The 13,680-nt window shown below is 43.3% G+C and overlaps 2 protein-coding genes across 15 annotated transcripts in view; both read right to left on the minus strand.

The window, feature by feature from the left end:
• Positions 1-1,921, minus strand: part of LOC115609983 (tRNA (guanine(10)-N2)-methyltransferase homolog) — a 43,346-nt gene extending 41,425 nt beyond the window's left edge. For 2 of the 5 annotated variants that reach the window (XR_003992064.1, XM_030490858.1), the window contains exons 1-2: positions 1,327-1,541; positions 980-1,097 (exon numbers count right to left, since the gene is read on the minus strand). Coding sequence is in view for 4 of the 5 variants with exons in the window: in XM_030490858.1 (XP_030346718.1) it covers positions 980-1,097; positions 1,327-1,365 (157 nt within the window). In the remaining variant the exon portion in view is untranslated. Of the gene's footprint in view, positions 1-979; positions 1,098-1,279; positions 1,586-1,722 lie in introns of those variants that run through there. The other 3 variants (XM_030490859.1, XM_030490860.1, XM_030490856.1) reach the window with 3 other exon arrangements.
• A 1,799-nt stretch (positions 1,922-3,720) lies between these two features.
• NCOA7 (nuclear receptor coactivator 7) overlaps positions 3,721-13,680 on the minus strand; it is an 89,544-nt gene continuing 79,584 nt past the window's right edge. For 7 of the 10 annotated variants that reach the window (XM_030490870.2, XM_030490873.1, XM_030490868.1 and 4 more), the window contains 6 exons: positions 13,250-13,397; positions 8,907-9,032; positions 8,293-8,445; positions 7,662-7,757; positions 6,811-6,884; positions 5,383-5,967 (listed from right to left, as the gene is read on the minus strand). In XM_030490870.2, the coding sequence (XP_030346730.1) occupies positions 5,832-5,967; positions 6,811-6,884; positions 7,662-7,757; positions 8,293-8,445; positions 8,907-9,032; positions 13,250-13,397 (733 nt within the window). In that variant the 3' untranslated portion in view covers positions 5,383-5,831. Of the gene's footprint in view, positions 5,968-6,810; positions 6,885-7,661; positions 7,758-8,292; positions 8,446-8,906; positions 9,033-11,649; positions 12,382-13,249; positions 13,398-13,680 lie in introns of those variants that run through there. The other 3 variants (XM_030490875.1, XM_030490867.1, XM_030490876.2) reach the window with 2 other exon arrangements.

The following is a 13,680-nucleotide window of genomic DNA, read 5'->3' on the forward strand; positions in this document are numbered from 1 at the left end:
ATTTACTAGTCAGAATGATGACATTTACACTAATTCCAGTGTTATATCTCTAGACAGCTATAGGACTTTGATCTCTAGGTCCTGAGCAGCCTGGCGTAAGTTGGGGAGTTTCAGAGATGGTACACAAATTTAACTTAAAATCAAACAAAACTGTCAGCGCTGCTTATTACTAGGACAAAGTTTCGTCACTGTATCACTGAGAAAAGCAGCAACACTAAGGCAAGCCAAATGCATATAGAAGTGTTTTTCTGGAGAAAGCTACCCTATGATTAGAAGGGAAATACAGTGATGCAAGATTTGCAACACGCAACTATAACTCTCTTTCTTGCATCACCTGTAAGCTTCCCTGAGGTGGAAGCTCTTCATGCATGTATGGCTGTAGTTTTATCTGTTACTCAACACACTTAGCTAGGCATTTCTTGTGAAACACGTTACAGGACAATGTTTTCTTCAGAAAAAAAAGGAAAAAGCAGCCTATTAGCAATAAATCATAGCTTCAGGATTTTATAACTTCATTTTTTCAAAAATTATTGAAGTTTACTGGAAAACCATGTCCCTCTTTCTTCTCTCACTCCCTTTTTCCCTGAAAAATAATGCAGCACTTGTTTTAAAACATACGTTTAATAAAATTCTTCTCTATTTTTCCACATACGCCTAAGAAAACGCAATAAAGCATCACATAAACGCTTTAAAAATAAAGCTGCAGTTACAAAAAAGTGCAGAGGCACCTACACTCCATGCAAACAAAAGAGATTTCACGCACTAGCGCAATGTTTTTCTAACACGGCACACAAAACGTGCTGCTCTAGAACAGCACATGAAGCTCCCAGGAAGGGCAAGTCTCTGCCTGCACTGACTCGTACCATCTATTTCCATGTTTACATCCTCAACCAAATGGTGCTCAGAGGTATAATTTACTTGACGCCACATTATTTAAGGCTTTAATTACTTTCCTTTTAGCAGACACTTGCACTCTTACCTAAAGGTATGTGTTCTTTCTTCAGCGTTTTGCAGTTTCCCATGTGTTCCACTGGCACCACCAGATAGTGGTGGGGAGCTCCAGGTCTGCAATCTCTAAAGCAAGTAAGGTCTTCATACTAAAAAAGGATGCAAACCTATTAAATTGATTAGGACGAGGGTATCAGCAAAGAGTAGGTAACAAGGCCCTCACATCAATGGTATACTTAATAGAATATCTGAAGTAGCTAGCAAAAATCTTCACATTTTTGGAGCCAGCCTCCAGAAAGATCTGTAAGCAGGACTTGCGTCCTCAGCTGACCTGCAGCCAGGATCCCTCCGTGTCGGGTTTCTAGCTGTTGTGCCGACGTTTAACGATCGGCAAAGTGTTTTCCGTCTGACCGGCATTTCACTCCGACCTCCACAGAAGAGCCGAGGTCCCTCAGCACTACCCCAGACCCGCCAACCCTGCCGAAGCCAGGCCCCTCCCGACCTGGCGGCCCGGGCCGAGAGGGAGGCAGAAAGGCAGCGAGGGCCGGCGCCGGGCGGCCGCCGCACGCCCGGCCTCAGCCTTCGACCCCTCCGCCCGCTCCCGCTCTCCCTCTCCCGCACCAACATGGCGACCGCCAGCGCTCGGCGCTCCGGTAAGAACCGGCAAGGAACAACCGCGACCCGCACAGGCCAACGAGAGCCCCACCGCTGCCCGCGGGAGAGCGCCGGGGCGACGGCGCAGGGAGCTCCGCCGGCGGGACGCCCCTGACCCACCTCGGAGGAGAGCAGCGCCGTGCCCGGCTCCTCGCGGCGGGCGATCCTGCAGAACACGCACTTGCCGTCGTAGCTGCCGCCCTTCCCGGCCTCGCTCCCCTCAGCAGCAGCGGCGGCGGCCGCAGCCGGGCTCCCCTCCCCGCCCGCCATTGCCACCCCCCCACAGGCGCGACCCCTGCCGGCCCTACCAGCGCCCCGCCCACCTGCCCGCCTCCTGCCGCCAGGGGGAGCGCTCGGGCCGCAGGAGAGCGCCCTCTGCCCCCCGCACCGCGCATTGCTTACAGCGCCCCCGAGTGGAGCCCCGTGTGAGCCCCTGCCGCTGAGGGAAGCCTTCCGCAGCCGAGCCGGGAGCCCCCCTGTGCCCGGGCGGGCTCTTCTGAACAGGCAACACACCGAGTTCCCTCCGATTGCCACAGGCAGCCACACACTGAATTACACCCCCGAAGCACCAGCGCGTGAAGCCTGCTCACCCTAAGTTTTCAATAAAACCCGTAGAAACTAGGAGTAAAATAAGCGAATGCATTCACATCACAGAATGGTTTGGGTTGGAAGGGACCTTAAAGCTCATCCACTTCCAACCCCCTGCCGCGGGCAGGGACACTTTCCACGAGAGCAGGTTGCTCCAAGCCCCTGTGTCCAACCTGTCCTTGAACACTGCCAGGGATGGGGCAGCCACAGCTTCTCTGGGCACCCTCTGCCAGCGCCTCAGCACCCTCATCACACCAGCTACTTCCAAAGCTAACAGTGTTTCTAAGTGGTAGCTTGCCTTCAATTTCTAAATATGTTTTTTTAATACTTTGTGGTTTAAATCACTTGCACTGCTCATTAGACCAGAGTTGCAGAGCTGCAGCATCCCTCGCCATGGAATTTCAATGTTTATGTTCATCACGCAGCCCGAATGGCACAAAGTACTTATCCCACTTACGATAGGCCACAGTGTTTGAAAAGGTAATGAGCTGCAAAATTTGGAATGAGATTTTTCAAAACCACGTTTCTTCCAGAGCACAAGCTGTGCTTGTACGAATAGGTCATGGTTAGCTATTCTACCTGAAGCAGCTCATTTGCCAGCATTTGCCGACCTGCAGAGCATGAGGCAATCCCTCTGCAATGAGCTAACCTGCTCCTTTGCTACAAACAGGCAAGCAAAACAAACGAGGATCATTCTGAAAGTAACTAAGTTTTACTCTGCTCTAAACCCATTGTACAGAACACCCAGTGCAAAACCTGCACTGAAACCAGCACCAAATCAAACATCCACACTTATCTGGGCACTTAAAAGCCTTATTGTGAATGATCATGTTATCACTGCCTTGAGTCAAAAAACTTCATCCAAGTACCACTGAAGTACACATGCTTCATATTGCAAGAACAAGCTTTTGCTCTCCCTCAGAGAGAAAAATCAGTGATTTTTCCAGTGATCATAATTTTCCTCTTACTTTAATAAAATTCTTACTGCCACTTCAAAGCCTCAAAGCCGGGTTCACAGACAGCACACTTGTTCCATTTCATGTGTAATTGTAGTTTTTTTCTTAATGCCACCTTTGTATATCACAAAACCAATAAAAACCAAGAACAAAGTAGTTTTAAGATACAGTATGCCTTTGTCATGCTTGGGCAGAAATAAAAACGCACAGACACTTTAGCAACATAAAAAAGGTGCATACAAAAATTATGTACACGGACTTTTGACTTCTGGGAAATGTTGGTCAAAAAAGATGAGGGAACACAGGAGATTCACTACAGCTAAGAGAAACAAGAACTACTTTGAGTAAACCCAAGCCACAGCTCTATTTCAGGAGATGCCATACCACACATGAAAAACCCAAACAAAAAACCCAAAACCCCCCATCTCTTTACCCGTGTTTCTAACATATGCTATTGCTGGAATTCTCTTTTCAAGGGGAGGCACAGGTATTTGTCAGCATAACCTGTAATTTAAGCTGTATCCTTTCATCTTCAACATTTACTGAAGTTTGTAAATAAAAGAAAAAAAACAAGTTTCTGAATGCATAAATTCCTTTATTGAAAATATTGTGATAGCACTGCATTACATATATTCAATATTCATAGTTTCAAGGGTCACAGAATTTTGATTGAACAACACTGTTTTGAATATATAGATATGCTCTGACAAGGATAATATAATGGAGTAAGTTGTAGGCAGCAATAGTGAAATGTATGTAAAATGTTGAACTTGGTCAGGTTGGGTTGGAGGTTTTTTTTAACTATTAAGTGGTCTGCCACTATTTAAAAGAGCAAACGGTATTAGGTATTCCTGGTATCTTCAAAGCGTTATGCTGTAAGCAACTTCCAAAATACTTTACAGCATTACCAATTAAAACTTTATTTATGGCTGTAGTAGACCACGCGGAAGGGAAGCGTGAAAAGCTCACGTGCAGCGTGTTACAGGCTGACTGTAGATAGCACTGGCTTTTAGACTGTGAATTTTCTGTGCGGGATTAAGATTTAGTAATGCTTTTGAAAGAAAACCACTTGCTGGGGTTTTTTTAATCTCTTCAAAAAGGGAAGAGCAGTAATTAAATTGAGCTGTATTAGTCAGTTAATACTACTCCAAAATTAGACTGTACTGTTTTAATGCGTGGAAGCACACTACCGTGTCTAAAACCTGCTTTTCTCAGGACGGTGATACGTTTGAGTCTAAGGCAGGACAGCATCCTAACGCTGGTCAGGCCTGGATTGTGCAAGCAGAACCACATCTGAATGGGAAAGCAGAATTCCTTAGCAAACAGTGAAGATAGCCAGTCCTCTGTCACACTCTCCCTATTTACCAAAATTTTCATTTTGTAACATGGGAGTCTTTTCGGTTTTGGGGGGGAAGAGGGAGAAGTATCAGATTATCTCATGAAAATCAAAGAGTAGTATTTAGTTGCCTGACAAACCTTAAACCAGCCTGTTGCTTCAAGTCTTTTCCGGGAAGGAAATCATATATATAATTACTAAGAAAACAAGTATTACACTGACATGTCCTGGCCTGTTAGGAAAATAGCATTCTTCTCTAAATCTCAATTGTGTTTTCTCCTTGACGAATTCTTCAATTTGTAGATAAATGCTCATAAAAGCACAGTGGGTGGCTTATTTTGAATCATTTGGTGGTGATATAGAGAAACAATCCTGTTTGAAATGTCCTTCACAAACAGTCAAATAATACTAGGGCAGATGCTCAGAGCATGCTGTCCCAAGTCTGCTGACTGCAACAGAGCTGATACAGTCTACACCAGGTGGCAGTTTGCCCAGTGTCTCCGTACACTGCCAAAATAATAACCTATTAACATGAATGTGGCAGCAGAGTTCTAGGAAGCACTGTTCCCCTTCTCCCTCATCTCAGGAAAAGAAACCAAAACAGAATTATGCACTCAAGTGTTTCTGCCAGAAAACAAACCCTCTAATTAGGGTAAAATGAAAACGCAATCTCATTTACAAAATAAAAATATAAAAATCAACTTCAGAAATCAAATAAATTGATTCAGAATAAATGCCAATGCATAAGAAACCTACCTGAATAGTAATTATTTATCAAATTGAGATTTGAAACATTAAAAGAAAAGACCTCATAGCTAATACATTTACAAAGAAAAAAAAAATCTGCTATACAATAACAATAAATAAAAAGACTTTAAAAACATGTTCCCTTAAGTGCTGTGTACACCTATTTGATTCTTTTCCATGGCAAACAGTATGCTGTAGATTTTGGTAAAGTAACCTTTTATTTTTGGTTAGCAGTTGTACATTGAACATAAATACACATGGAATGTACTAGATAGGTATAGTTTTCCCACAGGATCTTTTTCACAGTTACAGAAAAAGTTTTCAACTTATACACCATGAATGTTTTCATAAGCATCATATCTTCGATGGAGAAGTATTGGAGGAGGAAGTAAAAAAACACTTCAGAATGATCTCTTACTGTTCTGTCTCTTACTGCCTCTCAAAACCAGCTCTGTTTGTTCTTGGGTTGGTTGGGGGTTTTTTTGCTTAGTCATGCTCTGGTACAAACTTGAGGAAAAAGCATGTAACGTTGTGAGGCAGCCTGCACCTTCTAGTTAGCTTTTAAGTGCCTAATGGATCCAGTCCTTAAGGCAGTCAGTATTTCACTCAAAGGTCCATACTTCGATGTCTTGTATTATGAAATCTTCTTTCTTGGATAAGATGTCATTATTGAAGGTGCTGCAGGAGTTGCTTCGCCCATGATACAAATCTGCATCTAACCATAAGCCAAACCGGCCACTAAAAAGGAAATACACAATAATTTTGGGGTTATATATGAAAGTAAAAATACCAGAAGCTGTAGAAACCACCAGAGAAGCGATACAGAGAAATCTAGGTAATTCTGAGGAGCTCTTGAACCGAACGTGAAGACCTAAATCTTAGCAAAGCGCTTGCCAAGAAGCTCACGGAGCAGTCCCCGCGCTTTTGTTTGCACCAGCGAGTGGGGCAGAGCGCAGGACTGAGTGTGTGCCTGCAGCCCCTCGTGCCATTCAGCTGTTTGAATCCACCAGCTGTGGACATGAAGGTCCCTTCCCCAGATCTTCAGCCCCATCTGCTTTAGGAGGAGGAGGAGGGGTGTTTATACTCTCCCAATGCAAACCATGCCCAGACATCCTCTGACGCACCTGCAGTGAACCCTCGATTTCATGGCCACTGAGCTTTGAAACTCATGACATGATTAAGCACTGTCTCTATCCTTGCTTTGTGTATCAACAGAATAATGACAATTTAATAAGGACCATGTGAGAAACCTTAAAAGCTGATGGCAAAACTGCTGTAAAAGATTATCTTCTAGTGACAAACCTCTTCAGCAAGGAGATATGTATCTTACCAAAACATCTGGGGTTTTTTCTATCAAAACCCCAAAACACAACAAACCCTACTCACTAACATCAGTCACTCTCTTTAAGGAATGGAATTTCCTTTGGTTTTGTAACAGAAATCAGATTGGTGAGTTATCTGCTCTAAACAGTGTACTAAAAGTAAGTTCAACCATTTTATTGATTAGTTTTTCTTGCAACCACCATTGTCCCTATTCTCATCAAAAAAGTTAGGTACACAATTGGAAAACCATTCACTCACCCTCCACCTCCAAGCTCTAGAGAGCTGGTGTCTCCGTTGATGAAGTAGGTGTTCTCTCCACTCCATTTGAATACCTGGCGGGGGGAGGGCAGCGGGGAAATAAGATATATGTGGACTGTGAGCATTCTTGTAGTCTAAAACTTCTGGGGACCAACTCTTAACAGGTATTTTTTGGTATGTATTTTATTTGTACTTGAAGAGAGAGGAGGAAGAAGAAGTAATAGGTAGAAAGTAGAGGAACGATACATACTTAAAACTACGAACAAGGCACCCTAATCCTTTTTAAAATTCTTATTGCATCTCTAAAATCAACAGGCATTCTGTTAAAAAGGAACAATGTGTTCAATATTGAAAAATGCATCAGCTGTGAACATTAAGAGGTATTTTAGCAGCACTCTGATCTCTGTTTTGTTGTCACTGTGATCTTAAGTGCATGTGAGATTATACCCTATTCTTGATATCACTGCCTTCTAAGGCCAGGCTGGATGTGGTTCTGGGCTACCTAAGTTGAACGTGTCACTGCTCATTGCAGAGGGGTTGGAGTAGATGACCTTTGAAGGTTCCCTTCCAACCCAACCAATTCTATGATTCTGTAAGATGAGTCCCTGCTTCCCCCTTCAATCCACTTAAAACCCTCTCCTCACTCTTCCGTCCAGACTGTCCTCTTGGCACTTCAGATAATTACAGCCGCTTCTGCATAAAGCATTGCGCTGAAGCAATGAGTCATTAACCGCATTCATCACCAGCTGGCACATCTTCTGAACTTGAATATGCTGCCTTCATAAAAATCTCATAAATGTTTCAGAACCGGATCCCAAAAATCTTCCTCAAGAAAGTGAACACCCACTTACCTTGAAATGTGGACTGAATGTGTAGAGGAATGTTTCACCAGTGCCATAGTAATGGTCACTAAACCTGAAGGGATGTGTAGCGTATGCTCCAAATATCTGTCAGAATAAAATGGTTAAACTACTTTTGAGGACAGTGCAAAATTCAAGAGAAAAATCACCAAACATTTCAAAATATTTTCTAAAAAACAACCAAGCTGGTGTGTCATGTTAGAGGAACCAACTAGTAAAGTATATCAGATGAGCAAATCTTTTGTATCCTGCAAGTTAAAAGCCAGATGACAACAATGGCAACACGAATGCCAACTCTAGGAGCTACTGAAGTACTAGACCTCTACAGAGGCATTATTTGTTACAGCTTGTTATCTGAGATACCTAAGGAAGATACTGCCATAGGCACTATTAAAATGAGCACTCATGGCAATTATGGAGCTGGTGGGGTGTGTATGTCTGTTACTGTATTGATGTACTTTCCTGCCTGTAAGTTTAGTTAAAGCAGTAGAAAATACAAAAGAAAACACCAATGCCTTATTTTGGTACAATGTCACTTCACAGTATGACTAGCACTTCATATCGATCACTTTTCATAACGTTGCCATTTCAGTCCAAACCCTGCAGAACAAGCTCTCCTTACCTGGTTGTCCATATCCTTGATGACAAGGAGAACTGGACTGTCGAGAGATGCCGATTTACGGTACAGAGTCTTCAGGCTAGTCCCGTGTTCTAGTGTACTGTACGCAAGCCGCCACGGATATCCCTGCACTCGTGCGGGCAAGCTCCGGGCAAGCTGGGCAGTGAACAGGGGGAAACGGTTACATATTCAACAGGTTGGGTCACAGGAGGTGCCTCAAACTATTCCTTTTCCGCAGGGGCTTCTGAGCCAAAATATGGCTGTCAAGGGAAGAGCTCATGCCGGCAGCTTCACACCACCACACGCAAGTGGCCTTACACTCTGGACCCAGCGGCCTGCATTCATATAGCCTTTGAAAGACTTGAAAACTAGCATCTCCTCTCTGAGCACTGAAAGAGTTGCCAGTCCTAAGTAACACAATTCAAACTCCAGAACTGCAAAACATAAAAATAAGCTTTCCAGGTAAGCCAGGACCTTGCACAAAAACACTTCAACATACTAAGCACTTTATGAACTCTTAAAAAGTGCTGGTATTGCCTCCAGAAGGCAGAATGTCCCACATTCAGCAGAGGTAGCACCACAGCTAACAAGGACACTGGAAGTGTTTCTAGCCATACCTGCTCTATGTGCATATTCTCCAGAAGAGCGCTGTGATGCTTTAAGACAGGCAAAGTATCATCATCTTCTTCTTCATAGTAACTGCAAACGCTCTTTCGTCGTTTGGCTTCCTCTACCGTAATGATCTGAAGCAAAAGAACAAGTGTCCAACCTAAAGCATAGCTCTTACACTGTCAATCCTCTGTTGAAGCAAATTAATTTTAAACAACATACTCCTCAGCTGTCACACCGTGTGGAGCAAAACCACTGTATGGAATGACTGTATCAAGCACAGGCAGCGTTAACCAAATGGGAAAAATCTTAACTGGCAAGGTGTCTTCGAGACAGCATGGACAGAATTTCTGGTGACCTCCCAGAGCTGTAGAGTTCTTTGGGTTTAATAAACATTGAAGTAACAAGGTGACATCATGTGTTCGGTCTCAGACATACCTGGTCCCAAGTCAGAAGGCTAAAGTGCACCTACTTCCTCCGAGGCACACTACACACATCTCAACTAGATGTCTTAAGGAAGTCTAAATGAGGAGGACACAGAAGCTTCTTTGTTGTCTCGCATGCAGCCAGCTTGCTGGCTTAATTAAGAAAATTAATTATTTTCTCAGGTGCTAATGCATGAGAATATGAGAAGGTTTAAAATTTCACTTTTTTTATTTAAACAGCAGCTTTTTCCTGGTTTTCTTTACTGACTCAGACATGGCTTTGTGTATACAAATTTAAACAGAATGAATATAACAAAGAAGTAAAAACGTAAATCAACTTGAACAGATATTTTGAGTTCTGTCTTGTAGGAAATGTACTAAGAAAGATGATTTTGAGCACCCACTTTACAAAAGTTCTTGAAAATATTCATTCTGAGAGTCAAGGTCTTTATAAAATATATCTGAGTTGAAAATGATCAAACAGCTCTCAGGAAAATGTCTGTTTATTCCTTTGCTTAAGACTTTTTATAAAGAGAGCACATTGTAGTATTTTAAAAGGTGAGTCCATACAAATATTTCCAACATCAGGTTTGCATTTAATACTTTAAAACAAAGCGCAGACTTCTCTCCAGCAACTACAGGTAAGCCGCACTACCTTTTCCCATAAAGCTGGATACAAAATCATGAATTGAGTCCGTACGTGTAATGCTTATCTATAAAAGGACTCAGCAGCCTACAGGGTGCTGAGAGAGACAGGGGACAAACTGAACGACGCGTGGCACAGGCACCGTACCGGAGCCCGGATGCGGCACTGGGCAGGAGCTCCCAGGCTGGAAGCATCCACGGTACCCAGAGCATGCTGCAGAGGGAAGGGCGCTGCCTCACCCCTCAGTGGCAGCGGTCTGGGTGTCCTGGCCCCCACCAAGCTGCTGCTGGGGTGCTCAGCCTGAGAGAGGGAATCATCTGGCACAGATGGAAAGCTGCTAACCCTCCAGTGCAGCAGCTCGGGGCGCTTAGCAAGTGACAGGAGCCTCAGCTCTGCACAGCAGAGGGAGGTGAGATGAGGCCCACTGTGCCCGGCAGCAGGCCTTTACCTGGGGCTTGGCGCCACCATGGTGAGCAAGAAGCAACAGCAAGAGCTCAGAGATGGGGCTGATGAGAAAGAAAAGGGGAAACAAGGAGGCCTAAATACAAAACAAACAGGAAACCTTAAACTGCCATCCTTCCATGAGCACACCACCACAGAGGTCTCATCTTTGAGCAGGAACCTCAAGATGTGGCTGCCAATGCCTGGAGCTGGGCCCAGGGCAGCTGCCCCAAGCAGGACACCCGTGTGCTGGCACCCCAACACACACAGCGGGGCTATGAAAAGAGAAGAGGGCAGGACCACAGGGCAAAATCCAGCCTGCAGAAGCGATGGTGTTAGGTGCCCCTGTGCACCCAGGCAGTACGGGTGTTCCTGCTGGTGACACTGCAGGAGCTGTACAGCTGCATCCTGCCCCTCCAGCCCAGGCTCAGTGGGAATGAGTCCTGGGTCTTCTGAGGACTGCAGAGAATCCTGTGCTGGAAAATTTTCCCATGACCAATTTCAGGAAGCTTTGCGCTGCAAAATTAGGATTTTTTTTTTATATTTTTTTTTTTTAAAGCAGCAAAATGTTAAAGAAAATGGTCTTTCCACTTTTATCCTTGTTCTTTTTCTACCTGCCGAATGGTTTTCCTTCCCTCCCCATCTGCCAGGCCATTATCTTATTTTACTTTTTTTTTTTTTGTTAATCATCACCTTTTTCCACCTTAAATTGAAAATATCCAACTCCTCTTTCAAAGACTATTTTCTAAGAATAGTTAACCCCAGGGTAGGGTGGTGATGGTGAAGTATTACAGTAAATCAAACAGCAACAGGTATCCATAACAAAATACAACCAAACTCATAGACAAAGGCAACCACAGAAAACCTATTAACAGAGTTGTGAATTGCAAGTTGACTCCAAAGATAGACAAGTCCCCCTCTTCCCTGCACAGGTATCTGCTCAGTCCGTAACTGAAGCACGCATTTGAATGAAGTTCAGAGTCAAAAAACTGCAAAAAAGGGACCTGCAAGATCAGGTATTTACAGACCACACAAAAGCAGAAACAGATGAAAAAAAATCAACTACTACCGAAACTGAATCTACAAAATCCTTTAAAAATTTTATGGAACTGAGAAAGCAAACTACTTGGGGTGGGAACACCCTGTTAAAATTCATCTGAGTATGAAACACATCTTTTACTAGGACAAAAGTGATATATCAGATCCAAGCTGTTCAATCGGGGACACACTTCTACATACCTCCACAAAAGGTTCCTCCTGGTCAGGTCTGGCATAGTAAAAAATTTGAATATTCAAAGGCATTTGCTTCTGTTTCATCATCTAACAGTTTATTTTGCAGTATCCACTACGCTTCCCTGCTCTAATGGTAAGAGCTCTTGCCCACAAGCATGACAGATGGCTATTGCCCATGGCACGCTGTGATAAAATTGCTTATATGCTTCTCTACAATCACACTTTCTGTTTCCCCACAAGGAAGAGTGAAACTTCCACACTGAGCATGCCCAAATTTGGACTCTGACAGGATTTCCTGGCAGACCTACTTTAAATTTGTAAAGCCTGAATGTATTACAAATAAAGAGACACACCTTTAGAAGCAGTTTCCAGAAAATTATTCTCTCAATACAGATTTAAATAAAACAAGGAGAGAAAAGCTCCCAGTGTGGCCAGACCTTTCTCACCCTCTGCTCTTTCAAACACTAGCTTTCATTTTGGCTTTGAGAAAACGGCATGCAAATTAAGAACTGAACAGTGAAATCTAGTGCAATATATGACTGCACACAGCTCTGAGCAAAACAAGGAAGTGTAATATACGACTGCATTCAGCTCCGAGCAGAACAAGGAAGACTCTTTTTTTCCATCTTGCAGTTCACAAAGCACCAACATTAAGAAACTATAAAACTATAAAATAACAGCTATTTAGGATTAGAGGTGATGTTGCTATATTTTAAATGACAAGCCCCACTCCCAAGCTCTGTTTTTGAATGGGACAACATACTTTGAAGATACAAATGCTAAAAACCCAAAGAAACCCCCCAAAAAAATCCCACCAGGTAGTAGAAATTTAAAAACAAGTTAATGTTTTTAAAGAAGTTTGAGTCCTTTTTTAATCCATCATCAAGATATTTCCCACTTCGGGATTTACCTTTTAATTGATCCCATAATCCTTAGCACAGCTAGTGCTTCAGCATTCAGAAGTATCATTAAAAAAATCTGTGCAAGCTTATTTCCCTCAGAAACTAGGCTTTGTATGCACAGGAGACAGACAGATAAACACAGGCATGCCAAGTAGTTAAAACAGATTGCAAAAGCCCACACACAAAAAAGCCAAAGTCCAAGGACAAAATTTATCCATCTTACAACCAACATTCAAATGGAATTGCTGTGTGCACCTGAGAAGCAAGGGTCTGGCACACCACCACATACCAATCCATTCCAACCAGCACACAGGTGTCTATGTTGGTGTTTATGTGTACACATACATTTTGGAGACTTTACTTGCAGCATATAAATACAACATGAATTCAGCAACGCTGACAATGTAACACCTGTATAGTTTTGCAGATGGCTAACAGCACACAACCAAAACATTTACACAATTTCAGCTGGTTTGATGCTAGAGAGCTCCCAGTTACTTGCCTGCTCCTTCTAGGGAGAGAAGAAAGGAAGGCGGAAGAAACACGAGTACCTTTGTGACACAGAAATCTTGAGGTGACTTCTATATGAAGCATCATTATAAAGAAATGCCATAAACATCATCAAAAGAACAAGTGCCTAGACTCTTAGCTGAGGATGCACACTTGGTATGCACATGCTTCATGTAAAGGCAGAAAGCACTCACCTCCCAGCTTTTAGTAGTGGGTTCACTGAAGAAATTGTCTATCATGTCAAGCTCCTCCTTTTCTACCACGACAAAACCTTGCTCTTTGGCATCTTTCCCATAGATTTCTGGTGACCACTGAACAAAAAATGTGTACAGGTGATCCACCCTATAAAAAGAAGAGGAGACAACTGTTGTTCAGTGGTCCATGAACACAGCACTATCATCTAGTACAGAGGTTTTGCCCAATGACAAAGGACAACTACGCAAATGGGATACCCGTGGACTTCCATCCTCACATACCACACAATGCAATAGCTCCCTCAACCTGGCAGCCTGAAGCACTTCAAGGTTTCTCTGCTTTCACTCTCCACAATGTATTTTTCTCCTCCTTTTGCTATACACACAGCCAAAGCATCATGGTAAAACAGGATGGCTAGTCCAGTCCCACA

This window comes from Strigops habroptila, chromosome 6, assembly GCF_004027225.2.
Source record: "Strigops habroptila isolate Jane chromosome 6, bStrHab1.2.pri, whole genome shotgun sequence".
In the NCBI taxonomy this organism is placed as follows: Eukaryota; Metazoa; Chordata; class Aves; order Psittaciformes; family Psittacidae; genus Strigops; species Strigops habroptila.